This window comes from Meles meles, chromosome 17 (genome assembly GCF_922984935.1).
Source record: "Meles meles chromosome 17, mMelMel3.1 paternal haplotype, whole genome shotgun sequence".
Taxonomy (NCBI): Eukaryota; Metazoa; Chordata; class Mammalia; order Carnivora; family Mustelidae; genus Meles; species Meles meles.
The window spans coordinates 441,056-462,098 of record NC_060082.1 but is presented as its reverse complement, the minus strand read 5'-3'; the positions used below and the strand labels follow the sequence as shown (position 1 = coordinate 462,098).

Here is a 21,043-nt window from a genome sequence, read left to right as displayed (position 1 = left end):
AGCAGAGAGCCAGATGTGGGGCTCCATCCCAGGACCCTGGGATCATGACCTGAGCCGAGGGCAGAGGCTTTAACCCACTGAGGCACCCAGGCGCCCCCTGGATGGCGTCTTTTGAAGCACAAAGTTTTCGGTTAGTGACATCCAGTTTATCAGTTTTGTTGGTGGTGGTGGTCATACTTTTGATGTCCTATCTAAGAAATGCTTGCCTAATCCAAGGGCACAGATATTTATACCTGTGACTTCTCTTTATAGTTTTTAGGTCTTACTTTTGGCCCTAGTCCATTTTGAGTTAATTTTTGTTTGTGATGTGAGGTTGGAGTGTACCTTCATTGTTTTGCATGGAGATAATCCACTTAATCCAGCATCATTTGTTAAAAAGGTTATTCTCACTCTGTAAATTGTCTTGGGCTTTTGTTAAAAAAGAATCAGTTAACCTTGGGACACCTTTAAAATCTTTGCATTCCTGAGATAAAACCCCCTTGGTCATGACCTATGAACCTTTTTATATATTCCTGGATTCTGTTTGCTAGTATTCTGTTAGTGTTTTTACATCTATATTCATACAAGATTTTGTGGTTTTACTTTTTTGTAGTGTCTTTGGTTGGTATTGGAATAATACTAGCCTTTGCGAATGAGTTGGGAAGTACTGGCTCCTCTTCTAGTTTTTGGAAGAGCTTATGAAGGGCTGGTCTTCAGTATTCTTTAAACATTTGGTAGAATTCACCCATGAAACCATCAGGGCCTAGGATTTCTTTGAATGTTTCTGTGTTTCTTTAATTACTGATTCAGTCTCTTTGCTTGTTATAGGTCTAGTCAGATTTTTTATTTTTTCTTGAGTCATTTCTGGTTGTTTGTATATAGAGTTTTCCCATTTTGTTTAGGTTATCTAATTTGTAGGCTTAAACAATTGTTCACAGTAACCCTATGTAAACTTTTTTATTTCTGTAAGGATAGTACTAATTCCCTCCTTTCATTTCTGATTTTAGTAAACTGAGTCCTCTCTTTCTTAATCATTTCAGCTAAGGTCTGGTCCATATTGTTGATCTTTCCAAAGGATCCATTTTTAGTTTGGTTAATTTTTTTCTTTTGTTTTTCTATATTATTTATTTTGCTGTATTCATTATTATTTCCTTCCTTCTGCTTGGTTTGAATTTAGCTTCTCTATTTTTTCTAGTTTCTCAAAGTGGAAGTTTAGGTTATTGATTTGAGATTCTTCTTCTTCTTCTTCTTTTTTATTTTATTTATTTATTTGACGGAGAGAGATCACAAGTAGGCAGAGAGGCAGGCAGAGAGAGAGAGGAAGCAGGCTCCCTGCTGAGCAGAGAGCCCCATGTGGGGTTAAATCCCAGGACCCTGGGATCATGACCTGAACCAAAGGCAGAGGCTTAACCCACTGAGCCCCCCAGGCGTCCCAACTCTCTCTATTTTTTTAATGCAGATTCCTGTATCAAGCCTGAGGGACACAGTTCTGGAACTGGCAGTGTTTGATCAACATGGGAGAAAGTTTGATAATTTCAGTTCGCTAATGCTGGAATGGAAATCCTCAAATGAAACACTAGCTCATTTCGAAAACTATAACTCAGTGGAGATGGTAGCAAAGGATGACGGCAGTGGGCAGACTCGGCTACATGGTATTTTGGTGACTTATAAATCCTTTTACATGTCTGCTTAGTGTTTTGCACTGTTTCCCTTGGGTGACAGTTTATTTCAGATTTCGTCATATCTCTCTTTTCATCTTTGATCATTGTATGTTTTAGCAAATGTAAATAAAGATTTCTTGTTGCAAAGTCAGGGTCTAGGATCCAATATTTCTCACTGGAACATAAAATTAATTTTAATCTATTTATTACATATTATTTGCCTAATGTTATAAAAATTTCATTCATTTATTAGAAATATTTATTGAGTGTTACATGTAGGACGCTGTGCTAGGCACCTGAAGATGGAACGGTACATGAGATAATCATGGCCTCTGCCCTCATGTGTGTGTGTGTGTGTGTGTGTGTGTGTGTGTAAGTAACTATATATATATATATATATATATATGCGCCTCTGCCTTTATATAAATGTTTTTTAAAGATTTTATTTATTTATTTATTTATTTTAGAGGCAGGTAGGGGCAGAGGGAAAGGAAGAGAGAGAATCTCGAGCAGATTCCCTGCTGAGTGTGGAGCCCAATGCGGGGCTCAATCTTATGACCCTGAGATCAAGACCTGAGCCAAAACCAAGAGCCAGATGCTTAACCGACTGAGCCGCCTAGGTGTCCCACTCATAGACTTTAGATATTACAGTTGTATTAGGTGTTTTGAAGGACAAAGATGGGGTGCTTTCAGAGTTATAGCAGAGAACCTAACGTAGTTCAGAACAGAGAAGGCTGCCCAAGAAAATAACATTTACGCTGAGACCTGAGGGGGTGGCCAAAAGGGGAGACAGAGTGAGAATAAGGTGAGTGAATTTTACAGAGGGACCAGAGGGACTGGCAGGAGTTCTGAGAGAGCAGCAAGCCCTCACCTGGCATCAGTCCTCAATCCTCTGCTTGCATAACCCAGTTCACCGAAGCAGTCACCTGCCCAGACCGACACAAGGTGGACGAGCCCTGCTCAAGGACACGGGTGCAAGCAGGCATGCTTCCCCGCAGGCCGGTGACAGGGAAGTCTGCCGCCCAGCAATCCGCAAGTGAAGGAAGAGGTACAGAAGGTAACTTTTAAGTTTCTGGCATGAAGGTTTGGATGGATGGTGTAACCATTCATGGAATAAGAAACGCTTGGAGGAGAAGTAAGATTCAGCCTTTGCCGCACACACAGGGAGCTCCTCCACAGGCCAAGTCTAAAAGCCCTGCCCGGGAACGCGGCGGCACCGTACTGGCGTGTATGTAATATGGTACCACTCCGACACCGACAGTGCGGTGCACTTCCTGTGAAACCTGGTAGCAAGGAGGGGCGCTGGCTGGCTCAGTCGGTGGAGCATGCGACTCTTGATCTCAGGTTGTGGGTTCGAGCCTCACGTTACCTGCAGAGATTACTTTAAACTCTTTAAAAAAAAAGTAGCAAGGAAAGAGATGCTCATACGTGCTCTAACAGTCAACCACCAGATGCCATCTGTGCGTCTTCTGTTTTACAATTTCATCCTTCCTCTAACTCCGTCACTGTGTCCTCATGTCTGTCCCATGTTACCACAGTAGCCTCCTGGCTGACCTCCCTGTGCCCGGGCTGTCCTCTAATCTGTCCTCCACGCTACTGTCCAGATCACCTTCCTAAAGTACAGATCCGAACCTCCTTCTTGAAGGAGGCACCTGGGGCACCTGGCTGGCACATTCGGTTAGGCATCTGACTCTGGGTTTCAGCTCAGGTCTTGATCTCAGGGTCCTGAGACTGAGCCCCGCATCAGGCTCTGAGCTCAGTGGGGTGTCTGCTCCTCTCTTTCTCCCTTTGCCTCGGCCCCGCTCTCTCTGTCTCTCTCAAATTAAATAAATAAATAAATCTTTTCAAAAATTGCTCTGGCTACTGTGGCCTGAGGTCTACGACATGCCAAACGCTGCACTGAATATGCTTCACGTGCGTTTTCTCACGTGACCCGCATACCAGTATCACCCCGTGGAGTCAGCGTGTCCCTCCGTCATTTGGCGAGTTCTTACTGTATTGGAGGTGCGGTTTTAAGCTTTGGGATTACAACAGGAAAATAGGGGAAGCAGCAAGCTCTCTGACACTGAAGCCTGTGCCGTCAACCCCTCACTGTCCTGTCACCGCACTGCCGGTGGGGACTCCCCCTGTCTTTCCGGATAAAATTCCCCTGGTGCAGCTTTACCATACCAGCCCCCGCCTGCCTCTCTGGCTCCCCCTGCTCTTCCTACCCAGGTATACTCTACATTTTTCTCATACTCGACAACTTTATTTATTAAAAGGGTTCTTTAAGGTTTTATTGTTTTAAATCATCTCTACACCCAATGTGGGGCTCGAACTCACGACCACAGGATCCAGATGGCACACTTCTGGCTGAGCCGGCGATGCCCCCACTCACAACTTGATATCCGTAGCCATGACAAGGCTTCTCACACCTCTTCCCTCTCACGTGTTTACGCTTTCTTTTCTTGCACCATCACGGGGCTGAAATTTTCCTCTTGCCCTGTCAGTTTTCTGTCCCTCTATATTACCTATCTAAGGAAAGTATTCCTTTTCTGTGCTCTGTACGGAACAGCTCTGTACTGTAGCAGCGCTCACGCACGCTGTGGTAGTGGTTGGTTTCCCTCTCAATCACCATACTAACCCTGCAGGCTTCTTAGAAAGCAAGGATTGTGTTTTCTTCTTCATCTCTGCCTCCTCATTATCTGGCGCAGTCCCCACAGTGGCCCCGCAGGAGATCTGTGTTTATGGATGGCTAGAGCATCACGCGAAACTCCCAGGTTCAGGCACAATCATACCACTATTTGGAAGATAAAACAAGAATTGACTTAAGTGGCAGATTTATGGTAAAGTTTTAAAAAGAAAGAAAAAAAAAGAATGAATAGGTAAAACAGAGTCAGATTACAGAAAGTTTCAAATACTAGTTGAAGGAGTTTGAGTTGCTGTAATGAGGATTAGTTGTTTAAAGTGGCCGAGCTGAGGGGCGCCTGGGTGGCTCAGTTGGTTAAGTGTCTGCCCCACATCCAGCTTCCTGCTCAGCGGGGAGCCTGCTTCTCCCTCTCCTTTTTTTTTTTTTAATTTTTTTTGTTAAAAGATTTTACTATATTTATTTGACAGAGGGAGAGAGCACAAGAAGGGGGAGCAGCAGGCAGAGGGTGAGGGAGAGAAGCAGGATCCCTGCTAAGCAGGGAGCCTGATGTGGGACTTGATCCCAGGATCCTGGTATCATGACCTGAGCTGGAGGCAGACGTTTAATGGACTGAGCCACCCAGGTGCCCCTTCACTCCAATTTTTAAACTAAAAAATTTCTCCATACACGGTTGTCAGTCTGTGTTTGGACCCACAGACCATTAGAGTTGGAAAGAATTTTAGACTTTGCTTAGCCCAAACCCTCATTTAAAAAAGAAATGGGGGGCGCCTGGGTGGCTCAGTGGTTTAAGCCTCTGCCTTCGGCTCAGGTCATGATCTCAGGGTCCTGGGATCGAGCCCCGCATCGGGCTCTCGGTTCAGTGAGGAGCCTGTTTCTCCCTCTCTCTCTGCCTGCCTCTCTGACTACTTGTGACTTCTCTCTCTCTGTCAAATAAATAAAATATTAAAAAAAAAAAAAAAAAAAAAAAAAAAAAAAAAATAAAAAAGAAATGGGTGGGACACCCGGGTGGCTCAGTGGGTTAAGCCTCTGACTTTGCCTCTGGTCTTGATCTCCAGGTCCTGGGATTGAGCTCCGCATCCGGCTCTCTGCTCAGCAGGGAGCCTGCTCTTCCCCCGCCCCCACAACCTCTGCCTGCCTCTCTGCCTACTTGTGATCTCTCTTGTCAAATAAATAAAATCTTTAAAAAAAATAATAGCAATCGGGGCGCCTGGGTGGCTCAGTGGGTTAAGCCTCTGCCTTCAGCTAAGGTCATGATCCCAGAGTCCTGGGATCGAGCCCCACATCGGGCTCTCCGCTCAGCAGGGAGCCTGCTTCTCTTTCTCCCTCTGCCTGCCTCTCTGCCTACTTGTGATCTCTGTCTGTCAAATAAAGAAATAAAATCTTTAAAAAAAAATAGCAATCGGGGCGCCTGGGTGGCTCGGTGGGTTAAAGCCTCTGCCCTTCGGCTCAGGTCATGATCCCAGGGTCCTGGGATTGAGCCCCGCATCAGGCTCTCTGCTCCACAGGGAGCCTGCTTCCTCCTCTCTCTCTGCCTGCGTCTCTGACTAGTTGTGATTTCTCTCTGTCAAATAAATATTAAAAAAAAAAAAGTAGCAATCAACACAAAAATTCAGTTTTCTCTTTCTTGTGTTTCCCCACAAAGTATTTTTTTTTTCTTCCTGCAGTAGAATATCATTTGGAAAAAAATAGGGCAGAATTTGGTTTTCTGGAGACACTTTTGTAGTCTACATGTTACTGTTTCTCATATGTCTCCAGGTCATCAGGTCCTTAAAGTACATCAGTTAAAAGGGACTGTACTCATCGGAGTCAGTTTTGTGGGCTACTCAGAGAAGAAAAGTCCAGAGGTAAGAAATAGGAATCACTGAAACTTCAGGCTCTTCATTTCTAACTAAAAAAAGAACAAAAATCACTTGCAACTAATGTAAATCTGAGGACTGTGCACCTCTCTGATTCTGTTACCTGTGTTGCATGAAAGAACTCTGGAATCTTCTCTCAGCTGAGGCGTTAAAAGTTTATACTCACCTTTGTGGCGGTTGTGCATTTCTAGAAACTTTCCAGCTTGCCCAGATCAGCAGCTGTGGAGCTGCTCCTGGTGGACGATGTGACCGTACTGCCTGAGAACGCCACCATCTATGACCACCCTGATGTGAAGGTGAGAGTTGGAGGGGTGGAGCCAAATGGGATCCCGTGGGAGGGGAAGAGTGTGAGGTGACTGAGATGAACAGTATGGCAATAAAAACAAGCTAAGTTACGCGTTGAGAACCCCGGATAAGTTTATGTAACCCATGCGTAAAAATTAGGTGCAGCACCCTTGGTAGTAATACTGTGATAATCTTGGTTTGTCTTTGGCCCAAAGAGAATGGAGTGTTGTCTCTCTCATCTTTCCCTAGGAGATATTTAGCCTTGTGGAAGGATCTGGTTATTTTCTAGTCAACAGCAGTGAGCAGGACATTGTCACCATCACTTACATGGAAGCAGAAAGTTCCATCCAGGTGAGGTCTAGAGATAGTCCCAGGTTGACAGTCTCAGGTCAAAGTTCATCCTTACAAGAATGATTGGAAAAATTCCACTGTGTGTCTCAGACTGGTTACAAAAGTAACATTTGCCTCATTTTTTAACCTTCTTAGATTCTCCAACCCAAACCCAAAACAAGCTTTTTTTTTTTTTTTCTTCAACTAGCTGGGCAATTTTTGTTTCTCATTGAACCGAGACGGTGTAGAAGACATCTAATTGTAAGATTTCCATGAAAAGAGGGTTTATTTCCACACATTTCAAAGCAAGAACTGTGTGGACAATTAGTTGTACTGTTGACTTCATAACCTGAGTGTAGGCTGTTTCTAGCCAGGGTGTGACGACTCGATACATTAAACTATCTTTGCAGTCATCATGCCAAGGGATTTGCTCTTAGTTGACGTTTAGTAATAAAAACAGTAGCTTATATTAACATATGTATATATTTCCCTTCCTTCTAAGAGCTCAGAGGAATTTAAAACTCCTCCGTCATACTGTTGAGGGGGGGATTGCAGCAGTGGGTCAGGGTGTGGAAGGACCCGCTGTGCCGGGCAGGATCTGCAGCCCTTGACAGAAACAGGTTCTTCTCATGCTTCCTCCCCCACTGGTGGCTTCAGCATACCCATGAGTCCCTTCCCTGCTCATAATCAAGAAAGCTGGATATGTACGCTGGATTCCACTGGAAATCAGCCAGCTTACCCCTTGCTCCTTATGGTTAGTGTTTGTTAAGGGGCAGATTGTGCTGTGCCTGCCCCATGTGCTGTGACCTCTCAGTTCCCATCACAAAGGAAGTAAGTTGTTGTGTTTTGTGCTTTGAATGAGAACAGCTGCTTTGATGGTGTTTGGAGCACGTGTCCTTTCTTACCCAGCTGCCATCTTCTTCCTTCTAGTTAGTTCCGGTACACCCTGGATTTCTCACCTTGGAGGTCTACGATCTGTGCTTGGCTTTCCTAGGTCCGGCAGTGGCCTACCTCAGGGTGTCAGACATTCAGGAGCTGGAGCTCGATCTGATTGATAAGGTGAGAGGCTTCAGAGGAGCCGGCCTCATTCGCGCTCTGTAGCCTCACCCGCAGTGGGGGGGTGTGGTCTGCGGGCGCACAGCAGCCTTCAGTGATGGGAGCAGAAATGCTGTCCTTGAAGACCAACATTCCAGCATCACCGGCGAAGCGAGCACCGCAGAGCGGACAGCCTAGCGCGTGCTGAGCAGGGTTATTTGGTAAAGGGCTGGCCGGGAGCACTCAGCACAAACAAAATAGTCTGTCGCCCTGAAAGAGTTAGTGAAATACTTTCACTAAAATTATTTTTCTCTTTTACTACCAGGTTGAAATAGGTAAAACTGTGTTAGTGACTGTGAGGGTTCTTGGCTCTTCCAAACGCCCATTCCGCAACAAATACTTCAGAAACATGGGGCTCAAACTGCAGCTGGCTTCTGCCGTCGTCGCGCTGACGTGAGTGTCGCGCTGCCCTGAGGGCCGCCTCAGCACTCCTGCTCCCCTGCTGGGCAGCCGGTGTCTGCTCTCCCTGCATGACTTCACGTCGTCCTGGTCTTTCCTTTTCTGCAGCCTTGCCCTTCAGCCTGTACTGTCCCCCATCTTCCGGCCTCTACGAGGTTCCCCCCCACACCCTGAGATGTGCTGTTTCGGGACAAACCCTCGTGTCTTGTGAATATTTCCGTTTTATGGAACTCTCCTTGGATGGTACCGTCTGGGGTGCCTCAGCATGGAGGACCTTCGAAACTCTATCTAGAGACAGAGGTGCTGGTGTTCCCCTCTGCAGAAGGGGGACCCAGAACGCCAAGTTGCTTGAGTATTTCCGGTTTCGTTTATGTTTTATGTTTATGTTTATGTTTTTGTTGCCCTTGTTCCTTTGGGACCTTAGAACAAACACTCAGCCTTCAGGAGCTTCCTGCCATTGCCATGAACTTTGTCTTGACTCTGGAAATTTATTTTCTGGCAGTTCCCTTTAGCTAGAGTTTAAAGAGCAGAAAATGTTAGACATCTTAGAAAGAAGCATAACTGGCTACTCTTAAAATAAAATCTTTTTTTTTTTTAAAGGATTTTATTTATTCATTTTGGGAGGGGGCTTAGAGGAAGGGGATGGGACTAGCAGACTCTGTGCAGGGCTCGGCAAGGGGCTCCATCCCCCGGCTCTAAGACCAGGACCCAAGCCAAAACCAACAGCTGGACGCTCAACTGCCAACCACTCACGTGTCCCAACATCAAGTCTTTCCTACTGACAAACACACATGTCTTTCCAGGCTAATGGAGGAACAGGATGAATTCTCTGAAAATTATATACTTCGAGCTGTTTCTGTTGGGCAAACCACACTTGTGGCTATTGCCAGGGACAAGATGGGGAGGAAATTCACATCAGCTCCCCGCCACATTGAGGTAAGGAAAGGATCTCATCCACAGTTAGTACCGCATCTTCTTTAGCTTGATTCGTCTTTTTCTGTTTAGTTTGCACAAGTTAAAAATTATTTGACTCAGTAAAATGATAGTTGTCTTAACTCTTGAAACAATACATAATATGTTTTAGGCTTTTGTTTTTCTGTATAAAAGTAATATACTTCTTGTAGAAAATTTGAAAGCAAAAGAAATAATAAAGATGCAGAGCGAAAATCACCTATAATTCCACTACATAGAGGCAACTGTTCGTGATTAATAACCCTTCACTTCTTCCTCATGCTTATTTAACATAGATGAATCATACTGCTTTTTTCGTCTTAATCCTTTATCAAAAGTATTTTTTATGTCATTAAAAGCTCATTGTTGGGCGCCTGGGTGGCTCAGCGGGTTAAGCCGCTGCCTTCGGCTCAGGTCATGATCTCGGGGTCCTGGGATCGAGTCCCGCATCGGGCTCTCTGCTCAGCGGGGAGCCTGCTTCCCTCTCACTCTCTCTGCCTGCCTCTCTATCTACTTGTGATCTCTCTCTGTCAAATAAATAAATAAAATCTTTAAAAAAAAAACAAAAAACTCATTGTTGACCACGTGTTGGCAATTATTGAAGCTGGGTAATAGGTATCTGTACCTGAGAGTTATTATACTGCTCTCTCTACTTTTATATATGTTGGAGAAAAAGTAAAAAAGAAAGATAATTATAAACATAACTGTAATGACCACTTTTAGGGCACCTGGTGGCTTAGTCAGTTAAACATCTGACTTTGGCTCAGGTCATGATCTCAGGATCAAGTCCCATGGAGGGGGGTGTCTCTGTGCAGTGGGGAGTCTGCTTCTCCCTCTCACTCTCCTCTGTGCTCTCCATCCACTCTCTCTCACGTAAATAAATAAAGGGGTGCCTGGGTGGCTCAGTGGTTAAGCCTCTGCCTTCAGCTCAGGTTATGATCTCAGGGTCCTGGGATCAAGCCCCCCATTGGGCTCTCTGCTTCTTCTCTCTCTGCCTGCTCGTAATCTCTGTCTGTCAAATAAATAAAATCTTTTTTTAAAAAAAAGTAAATAGGGAAAAAAAAAAAAAGTAAATAGGGGCACCTGGGTGGCTCGGTGGGTTAAAGCCTCTGCCTTCAGCTCAGGTCGTGATCCCAGGGTCCTGGGATCGAGCCCTGCGTCGGGCTCTCTGTTCAGCGGGGAGCCTGTTCCTCCTCTCTCTCTCTGCCTGCCTCTCTGCCTACTTGTAATTTCTGTCTGTCAAATAAATAAATAAAATCTTTAAAAAAAAAACAAAATAAAAAAATAAAAAAAATTTTAAAAAAGTAAATAAATAAAATCTTTTTAAAAATGACCACTTTTATTCCAGTGAGTGGACATAAAATTTTTTAAGCATTCTCATTTACTTTTTGCTATTATAAATAAAATTTATATTTATGAATAGAGTAAAATACATGTCTGTGTATAGGATTTTTTCCCCTTAGAATAAGCTGCATGATCATTTATTATGAAATTGATTCTAATCTGTCCCTGTTATCTTTTTGGTCTTTTCCTTCAAGGTGTTTCCTCCCTTCAGACTTGTTCCAGCGAAAATGACACTGATCCCAGCTAACATGATGCAGGTGATCTCAAAGTCAGGAAATAGGATTAACCCTTTCTCCTCACCCTGCTCTGCCCTGCCCTCCACGTGTCTGTGTGCCCTTCTTCCTACTGGCCTCCTCTTGTCTACTCCTGCCAAGTACAGCAGGACCTGATGAAGAAGAAAATTAGTACTTTCGCGTCCCCTAACGAACAGGGTAGAACCCACCTCTGGGAACACAAAGATCATATGTGGCACTTGGTTTCTTGTACATATGAGTCGATGTGGGATTTGTCCGTTGGGGAGTGGCGGGGAGTAAGAGGTTGAATTGCTTGGACAAAATGTTGGGAAAAGAGATGGGATTTCTCCCCATGTTCCAGCCATTCGCTTGCATGTTTCAATTCTAGGTAATGTCTGAAGGTGGCCCCCAGCCCCAATCTATCATTCACTTCTCTAGCAGTAACCAGACTGTGGCTGTTGTGAATAGGCGGGGCCAAGTCACGGGGAAGGGCGTCGGCACAGCTGTGGTCCGAGGCACCATCCAGACAGTAAATGAAGACACTGGCAAAGTCATTGTGTTTTCTCAGGTTCTTTGCTCTGCTTCCACTTCTCTGTCTGGGAACCAACTCGGGACATGTGGGGTGAGGAGGGAGGGTGTCAGTAGCTCAGAAAAACCCTTTGAGTCCCTTACCTGGCGTTCTCTTAACCAAGCACGGGAAATATGTGGTCTTCAGTGAAGACCCCCCGCAGTATTGGCGCTGGTATGAGACCTAGTCCCTGTCTTCAGGAACTGTTTAGGGAACGAGACCAAACACATCTACTGGCATGTTTTGCTGAATGCCCCAGACAGCAACGGGCTAGTCAGTGTAAGGGTCCTCTGCCCCGCACACACTCCCTCTCAGCCTGCGCTTGCTTCTCCCCGTGGCGCAGGATGAAGTGCACGTTGAAGTGGTCCAGCTCCGGGCCGTGAGGGTCCTTGCAGCCGCCACTCGACTCATCACGGCGACTGAGGTCGGTATGGCGCCTCTGTTCTCCGCACGCCGGCAGTACCAGCGGGGCAGGACATACAGCACGCACCTCTTCCTTTCAGATGCCGGTTTATGTCATGGGGGTGACCAGTACCCAGACCCCTTTCTCCTTCAGCAATGCCAACCCTGGACTCACATTCCATTGGTCCATGAGCAAAAGGGACGTATTGGATCTAGTACCCAGGCATTCGGAGGTACGAATGTATCTCTTTATTATATCATCTCTGGGACATTGATAGTAAATTCACCTTATTTCATCAAGTTTGAGACTGATTTCACTTTCTAAGCTACACAGTATTACTATTTATCTCCTTTTCCCCTTGTTCTCTGAACTCTAGAAACCTATAAATCATATGAAGAGTTCAACTGGAGTACTCAGATAATCCTATGTAATTTTTAGTATACTTTGCTAGAATGAGTTCTCCAAAAAATGTTTCCTGTAATATTGTATTTGTGAGCACTTGACTGTGTTCCATGAGCAGTAACACGTCATGAATACACGGTGTGTGCACAGGCTAAACGGAACTGGGCTTTGCTTCGTTGTGCTCCACAGATCCTGCAAGTTTTTACAAACGGAAGCTTTGTAGCAACCACAAGTCTATTGGTGCCGTTTTTTCTGACAGCATTTGCTCACTCTGTACCTCTGTGTCACATTTTGGTAATTTTCACAATATTTCAAACTTTTCCATTATTATCTTATTTGTTATGGGGATCTGTGATCGATCAGTGAGTATGATTCACTGAAAGCTCCGATGATGGTTAGCATTTTTTAGCAACGAAGTAATTTTTTTTAAGATTTGATTTATTTATTTTAACAGAGAGCGAGCAAGAGAGGGAACACAAGCAGGGGGAGTGGGAGAGGGAGAAGCAGGCTTCCCATGGAGCAGGGAGCCCGATGTGGGGCTCCATCCCAGGACCCTGGGGTCATGACCTGAGCCAAAGGCAGACGCTTAACGACTGAGCCACCCAGGCACCCCGGGAGTAAAATATTTTTTGTAAGGTTTTATTTATTTGACAGATCACAAGTAGGCAGAGAGGCAGGCAGAGAGAGAAGAGGAAGCAGGCTCCCCGTGGAGCAGGGAGCCCGATGCAGGCCTTGATCCCAGGACCCTGAGATCATGACCCGAGCTGAAGGCAGCGGCTTAACCCACTGAGCCACCCTGGCACCTCAATAAAATATTTTTAATTAAGATATGTACACTGTTGTAGACATAATGCTGTTTATTGCATACCTAAGAGACTAGCAGTTAAGTGTAAACATAACTTTTATGTGCACTGTAAAACCAGAAAATTCATTTGTTTCACTTTATTGCAACATTTGCTTTACTGTGGTGGCCCAGAGCTGAGTGAGCCTGTGCTCTGTGGTGAGTGCAGAGAGCTCTGACACCTTGATGCACACAGCTTTAAGCCTTACTCAGAAACCTGGAAAAGATAAGAAAGAAGGAAAGGAGAAGAAAGAAAGACAAAGAACAAAAGAAAGAAAGGAAGGAAAGAAAGAAAAGAAAAGGGGCGCCTGGGTGGCTCAGCGGGTTAAGCCTTTGCCTTCAGCTCAGGTCATGATCCCAGGGTCCTGGGATCGAGCCCTGCATGGGGCTCTCTGCTCAGCAGGGAGCCTGCTTCCTCCTCTCTCTCTGTGGATCTCTCTGCATACTTGCGATCTCTGTCAAATAAATAAATAAAACCTTTAAAAAAGAAAAGAAAAGAGGGAGCGTGGGAGGACAGAAGGAAAGAGAGAGAAAGAAAAGGAAAGGGAAAAAAAAAAGAAGTGGATGCTACAGGCTAACTTACCTAGTTTACAATATGGTCACCGGATCAGCAGTTTGGGAGAACCCACCCAAGGTCATCTGGGGACAGTGGCAGATCCTTAGAAGAAGGAACGTGGAGCCAAGTTACCCAGTAGGTCACGACTCAGTGCCCAGAAGAACTAAGAATTAGAGGTAGATCTTGGAAGAGAACAGAGAGGTTGCAGGAGCTAGAATTAATACGGTGTTTCTGGAGCCACCAGAAAGAAAAGAGAAGTCTGAAAAAAAGTTACAAAATCTATTTGTAATCCTTCTAAAACGTCCTAGATCTGTGGTCTAGGGAAACTCTGCTGTTTGGGTCTTCTGTCTCCCGGGGGCTCCCCCGAGCCTGCTTATGCTCAGAACTGAGGAGAGATGGAACTGTACCTGGTGTGGCAAAGTTCCGCCACAGGGATTCAGCTCTTCTTGACTAGCAAGTAGACGTTGTGCGAAAAGAGGGGACGGCATAGGCCTTTAGCACGTGTTCTACTTCTCCCTTTGTCTAGCTTTATCGAAAACCTGACTTTCGTCTCCAGGGAAAGTGACTGAGAGCCCCACGCAGTTTCTCCCCCTGCCTCAGATCCTGCAGGGCGAGCTAAGGTGGCCCCTCAGGAGCTCTCCCGAGCGGAGGTGTCAGCGCTCAGATTCACTCGGGTCAAACAGATTACAAAGCACGGGTTCTTTAGTGTAGGACCGTTCCAGAGATCTACATCACGGAAATGGGAAGTTTTCTGTAGGGGAGGATTTTGGAAGTTGGGACTCTGTGAGTCAAGAGTGCAAGAAAGGGGGGCACCTGGGTGGCTCAGTGGGTTAAAACCTCTGCCTTCGGCTCGGGTCATGATCCCAGGGTCCTGGGATCGAGCCCCACATCGGGCTCTCTGCTCAGTGGGGAGCCTGCTTTCTCCTCTCTCTCTGCCTACTTGTGATCTCTGTCTGTCAAATAAATAAATAAAATCTTTAAAAAAAAAAAAAGTGCAAGAAAGGTCTAGAGGGCTCTGGACAGCAAAAAGGCAGGAGAAAGAGGACTTGAAATGGGTGCCCCAAAGGTGGGCAGGTGTCTCCTCCAATACCTGTCTTACTGTTGGCCCTGCCTTCCCCATGGCCTTATCCAGTCTGGGCCACAGTGGTGGGGAAGCATAGGGAGACGGTCCACGGGGTGAGCATAGTCCTGAAATAGCACTGCCTTCCCTGGCGCCACCCTGAACTCCAGGGTAGATTGTCTCACTCCTCCCGGCTTCAGTTCTCCTATCTAAGGCCATTTTAGAAACGCCGCCTTCACTTTCATTCTTCAAGATAACATGAGATGCAGGAAACCTGTGTGGCTCAGTGGGTTAAAGTCTCTGCCTTCGGCTCAGGTCATGGTCTCAGGGTCCTGGGATTGAGCCCCGCATCGGGCTCTCTGCTCAGCAGGGAGCCTGCTTCCTCCTCTCTCTCTGCCTGCCTCTCTGCCTACTTGTGATCTCTGTCTGTCAAATAAATAAAAAAAAACTTTTAAAAAAAGACTTAAAAAAAATAACATGAGACTCTCAGAGAGGCTTGCCAGAATTAGTTGAGCGCTATACATGGAGTTCACTTTAGGGGTGACCGTTGCTGGGGGTGAAGAGAAGTGACCGTGAGAACAGTCCCTGGTGCTCTAGTTCTTTTTTTTTTTTTTTTAAGACTTTATTTATTCGACAGACAGAGATCACAGGCAGGCAGAGAGGCAGGCAGAGCAGGCTCCCTGCTGAGCAGAGAGCCTGATGTGGGGCTCGATCCAGGACCCTGGGATCATGACCAGAGCCGAAGGCAGAGGCTTTAACCCACTGAGCCACCCAGGCGCCCCGAGCACAGTGATGATTAATGAATATTTCTTAATCCATTCCTGACTGTTTTCCAGGTTTTCCTACAGCTCCCGGTAGAAAATAACTTTGCCATGGTTGTCCATACAAAAGCAGCTGGTCGGACCAGTATCAAAGTCACTGTCCGCTGTATGAACAGTTCCTCTGGGCAGCTTGAGGGGAATTTATTAGAATTGTCTGATGAAGTTCAGATTCTGGTAAGGTCCCAAACCTAAATTTTGTTTTTACATATCAAAGAGAAGAAAGTTATGTTCTCTTATCATCCATGCGGAGATTGGTCTGGATAGAGGTAGAGAAAGTGCTAGAGGGAGCCCTAGTACAGGCTCATAGTTTCTAGAGCTTTGTCATTCTTCCTAATTGCATCTGTGTAAGTACTGATATCAGAAATTAAGAACACGCACTCCCCTCACCTCCCCACACAATAAACACAGGATACGAAAGCAGAATAAAGAGGGACTCATTTCCGAGCTGCTCTGCCTAACACAGATATTGTGATGCCGTCCATGTAGGGGATCTAACCCTAACTTCCAGGAGGGTGGAAAAGCCTGGATGGTTGGCTTCTACAGGTGTTCTCAGGCTGAAAGCTAACTGGCCCGATTGTTTCCAGTGTTCAAAAGTGATCATCTGTGGGGGCAAATAAGTTTCTCTGCCTCTGACTTTAGGATCTTTTTCCTTTTTCTCTTCTTCTCCTTTATTTTGGTTCTGTTTCTCTGGTTCAGTGAGGGGTAGAGGAAAGTGCATTTTACTAGGAAGTAGAAAACCTGAATAATGTTTCTTCCTAATTTATTGTAGGTTTTGTTCTCAAATCTCTTTTCAGGTAGCCAGAGTTAAAGGTAGAAATTTCAAAATGATTTTATACCTAATATCTAAGCGGTACAGAGGATGTGGTCAGTCCGTGTGGCTTCATCAGGAGCGGGGCTAATATTAGATTTGTGTTCTAGAACACCGAGGCAGGTTTTAAGTGTCAGGCTCACTTGAAAAAGAGTGTTGTGGGTCCTCAGGCCAAGCTAAAGTGACGTAGGTGTTGATTTGTAGTTCATATGTGAACAAAGGTTATAGTTTTGTCTGTTCCAGAAATGCGGAAGACATTATTTTCCACTTTAGGTGTTTGAGAAACTCCAACTGTTCTTTCCGGAGTGCCAGCCTAAGCAAATTCTGATGTCCATGAATTCCCAGCTCAGACTCCACACCAACAGGTGAGGAATTAGGGAAGGGCAGGCCGGGTTCCAACCTTACCGTTAGGAACATGGAAAGAACTCTTGCCTTCTAGGTGATTTTTCTAATCCATGAATAAGATTTTTTAGCTGAAGTGAAATTCATGTTACATAAAATTAACCATTTAAAAAAATTTCTTTTAAGACTTTAGAGAGGTGGGGCGCCTGGGGGGCTCAGTGGGTTAAGCCTCTGACTTTGGCTCGGGTCATGGTCTCAGGTCCTGAGATCGAGCCCCACGTTGGGCTCTCTGCTCAGCGGGAAGCCTGCTTCCCCCTCCCTCTCAGCCTGCCTCTCTGCCTGCTATCTCTGTCTGTCAAATAAATAAATAAAATCTTAAAAAAAAATAAAGATTTTAGAATGGGAGAGCACAAGCAAGGGGAGGGGCAGCAGGGAGAGGGAGAAGCAAGATAACCACTGACCAAGAAGCCTGATGTGGGACTCGATCCCAGGACCCCGAGATCACGACCTGAGCCGAAGGCAGCGGCTTAACCCACTGAGCCCCCCAGGTGCCCCGACTGACCATGTTAGGTGGACGGTTTCGCGGCATTTCGTGCATCACAGTATTGTGCAGCCCTCATCCCTGTCTAGCTCCAGGACATCTCCATCACCACCAAAGGGGACCCTGCCCGTCCGCAGTCACGCTAACCTATTTATTTGAGAGACAGGGAGGGAGAGCAAGCATGAGTATGGGGAGGGGCAGAGGGAGAGAGAGAAGCAGACTCCCCGCTTAGTATGGAGCCTGACATGGGGCTCGATCCCAGAACCCTGAGATCATGACCTGAGCCACCCAGTGCCCCTATTTCATTCCTTTTATTTTTTTTTAAAGATTTTATTTATTTGACCCACAGAGACACAGTGAGAGAGGGAATACAAGCAGGGGGAGTGGGAGAGGGAGAAACAGGCCTCCCATCAAGCAGGGAGCCCAACGCGGGACTCGATCCCAAGACCCTGGGACCATGACCCGAGCCAAAGGCAGCCGCCCAAGACTGAGCCACCCAGGTGCCCCTATTTCTTTCCTTTTAATTTTTAAATCATATTCTGCGGTATGGATATAACATAGTTTATCCATTCATCTGTTGTTGGACATTTGGGTTGTTTTTATCTTTGGCTCTTGTGAATATTACGCTACTATGAGTAATCACAGAGAACTATTTATTTGAATATCTGTTTTAATCCTTTTAGCTGAATTTTAAATTTATTTTTATTATATTTTAGAGATTTTATTTATTTGAGAGAGAGAGCAGGGAGAGAGAACACGAGTGAGGGTGGAGGGACAGACGGAGGAGAAACAAACTCCCCACTGAGCAGAGAGCCCGATGCGGGGCTCGATCCCAGGACCCCTGGCATCATGACCTGAACGGAAGGCAGATGCTTAACTGACTGGGCCACCCAGGAGCCCCTAGCTGAATGATTTTAATGATAAATATGTAGTAGGATGTGGTTTTTAGAGAGACAGGCATAATCCAAACGAAGACTTTTACTTGAGGAAGAAATAAGCGCTGATATGGAGAATGGCAAGTACACCTCTAACAGCAACCCCGCCCGCCTCCTCTCTCTCTGGTCAGAGCCCCCAAGAGATGGCACCTGTTCCATTTGTTCCCTAGGGAAGGGGCCGCCTTTGTGAGTTCCCGCGTTCTCCAGTGTCTCCCTAATTCAGCCGTCATCGAGGCGGACGGGGAGGGGCTCCTGAAAGCTGGTGCCATCGCGGGCAGTGCTGTGCTGGAAGTCACGTCCGTGGAACCTTCTGGAGTCAATCAGACAACCATAACTGGAGTTCAGGTGAGTTCAGGGATTTGCTCAAGAAAAAATCAAAGGACTACCATGGCCTGAAGAGGCAGATTTCCTGATTTAAGAACTAGGAACTTCCCTGGAAGTCAGAACGCACTGTAAGATAGAGGACAGTCTTGACATGGATATAAGCCATCAAGTTAAAAGGGGCCTTTAGAGCCCTGGTTATAGGGGGGATCAGCCTCAAATTGGTACACCTCCGAGCAGTGCTGGCAAAAGGGCATGGGGAAAGGTAGGACTATTGCCACCAAAAGTAGGCTTTGTTACTGGAATTTAAAGATTTAGTCTAACATAGAGTGCCTGGGTGGCACATTCAGTTAAGCATCCAGCTCTTGGTTTTGGCTCAGGTCATGATCTCAGGGTTGTAAGACCGAACCCTGTGTCAGGCTCCATGCTGGGGATGGAGTCTGCTTGAGATTCTCTCTCCACGGGTTGCCTGGGGGGCTCAGTGGGTTAAGCATCTGCCGTCGGCTCAGGTCATGATCCCAGGGTCCTGGGATGGAGACCCACATCGGGCTCTCTGCTCGGTGGGGAGCCTGCTTCTCCCTCTCATTCTCTCTCTCTGCGTGCTCTCTCTTTCAAATAAATAAATGTTTTGAAAAGATTTTATTTATTTGACAGTGAGAGAGGGAACACAAGCAGGGGGAGTGGGAGAGGGAGAAGCAGGCTTCCTGCCAAGCAGGGAGCCCGATGTGGGGCTTGATCCCAGGACTCTGGGATCATGACCTGAGCTAAAGGGAGATGCTTAATGACGGAGCCACCCAGGTGCCCCAATAAATAAAATCTCAAAAAAAAAAAATTCTCTGTCTCTCCTTCTGTCCCTCCCCCTGCTTGTCTGTGTGCACTCTCTCTCTCTCTCAAGTAAATAAATAAAATCTTAAAAAGAAAGTTCCAACTTCTCTCCACATTCTCTCAGCCTTAATACTTAAGGGGCCATTTCCTGTACTGTTGTATTTCTTATTCAACTCTGACTTAAGACATCCCTTATGAGGAGCTGTTTCCTGTGAAAGAAGAACCGTTTTCACCGTGGCCTGTGGCCTCCAGAATCTCTCGCAGCTCCTCTCCAGCGGCCCTGCTCCCACAGGTGGCGCCCGTGACGTACCTGCGGATGAGCAGCCAACCCAGGCTGTACGCCGCCCGGGGGAGGGCTCTGCCGGCGTTCCCTGTGGGCATGTCTCTCACCTTCGTTGTCCAGTTCTACAACAGCATCGGAGAGAAATTCCACACACACAACACCCAGCTTCATCTGGCTCTGAACAGGTGCGGAGTCAAAGGAATGATATCCATGTTGGGGGAGAAACTGTGCAGATAGGCTAGGGTTATCCAGTAAATTCTCATGTTCTCAGCTCAGAACCTGATACTTTTTTTTTTTTTTTTAAAGATTTTATTTATTTATTTGACAGAGATCACAACTAGGCAGAGAGTCAGGCTCCCCCGCTGAGCAGAGAACCCGATGCAGGGCTCAATCCCAGGACCCTGAGATCATGACCTGAGCCGAAGGCAGAGGCTTTAACCCACTGAGCCACCCAGGCGCCCCCCTGATACTTATTTCTTTCTTTAGGATGGGAAACACCAGATGGTGCTGGTTGTTTAATGAAGAAGTATTTCAGGGTGTTTTCAATCTGTCAAGCCCTAGTTCAAAGGAAGCCTCCATAGGGAGCTGGTAGGAGTATTATCCAAAAGCTGTCTTGGGCGTCTGGCCGGCTCTGTCAGTCGAGCATCCGGCTCTTGATCTCAGCTCAGGTCTTGATCTCAGGGCTGTGAGTTCAAGCCCTGCTGGGTGTGGAGTCTACTTTAAAAAAAAAAAAAAAAAAAAAAAAACTTGATTGGAAAACAAATTTTTAATTTATTTTTTTTTAAAGATTTTATTTATTTATTTGACAGAGAGAGATACAAGTAGGCAGAGAGGCAGGCAGAGAGAGTGAGAGGGAAGCAGGCTCCCTGCCGAGCAGAGAGCCCGATGCGGGACTCGATCCCAGGACCCTGAGATCATGACCTGAGCCGAAGACAGCGGCTTAAACCACTGAGCCACCCAGGCGCCCCAAATTTTTAATTTAAAAACAAAGGGCTTACTGGGTACTCTGTATATAATAGACCTGTCCCTTGGCCACTCGTCGCTTGCCCACCACGTAGAATTCCTTCTGAACCTTTGAGCTGTTGAACAGAAAATGTCGTGATGAGCTCTGCCCCCAGAACTGTGGCTTAACAGTGATCATTCAGAAATGACCTGCTACTTTATCTCCTTTCAGAGATGACCTGCTACTTATTGGGCCAGGGAATAGGAACTATACTTATGTGGCCCAGGCAGTGAACACAGGAGTGACACTTGTGGGAGTCTGGGACCGGAGACACCCAGGTGTGGCAGATTACATCCCGGTTGCTGTGGAGCACGCCATCACACCAGACACCCAGCTCACCTTTGTTGGAGATGTCATCTGCTTCAGGACACACCTCCTCAACCACAATGGTCTGGATACCTTCCCTTTCTTAACTTCACAGCTGACAGGATGAGAAAGCAACTCATCCCTTAGATAATTCTTTCAAAATGATTTAAAATCTGAGCGCCCAGGATCACTTGGCTGGCTCAGTCAGTAGAGTGTACAACTCTTGATCTTGGAGCTTTGGTTTAAGCCCCATGTTGGGTGTAGAG

At 46.2% G+C, this 21,043-nt stretch overlaps 1 protein-coding gene across 2 annotated transcripts in view; it reads left to right on the top strand.

Moving 5' to 3' along the window:
* The window catches only part of NUP210L (nucleoporin 210 like), a 75,667-nt gene that overhangs the window by 38,955 nt on the left and 15,669 nt on the right, over positions 1 to 21,043 (top strand). For both annotated transcript variants that reach the window (XM_045982329.1, XM_045982328.1), the window contains exons 17-32: positions 1,439 to 1,631; positions 6,025 to 6,113; positions 6,317 to 6,421; positions 6,660 to 6,761; positions 7,671 to 7,799; positions 8,101 to 8,228; positions 9,038 to 9,170; positions 10,724 to 10,786; positions 11,151 to 11,330; positions 11,674 to 11,754; positions 11,834 to 11,965; positions 15,429 to 15,587; positions 16,495 to 16,586; positions 18,210 to 18,384; positions 19,478 to 19,653; positions 20,643 to 20,860. In XM_045982329.1, the coding sequence (XP_045838285.1) occupies positions 1,439 to 1,631; positions 6,025 to 6,113; positions 6,317 to 6,421; positions 6,660 to 6,761; positions 7,671 to 7,799; positions 8,101 to 8,228; positions 9,038 to 9,170; positions 10,724 to 10,786; positions 11,151 to 11,330; positions 11,674 to 11,754; positions 11,834 to 11,965; positions 15,429 to 15,587; positions 16,495 to 16,586; positions 18,210 to 18,384; positions 19,478 to 19,653; positions 20,643 to 20,860 (2,155 nt within the window). The remainder of the gene's footprint in view (positions 1 to 1,438; positions 1,632 to 6,024; positions 6,114 to 6,316; positions 6,422 to 6,659; positions 6,762 to 7,670; positions 7,800 to 8,100; positions 8,229 to 9,037; positions 9,171 to 10,723; positions 10,787 to 11,150; positions 11,331 to 11,673; positions 11,755 to 11,833; positions 11,966 to 15,428; positions 15,588 to 16,494; positions 16,587 to 18,209; positions 18,385 to 19,477; positions 19,654 to 20,642; positions 20,861 to 21,043) is intronic.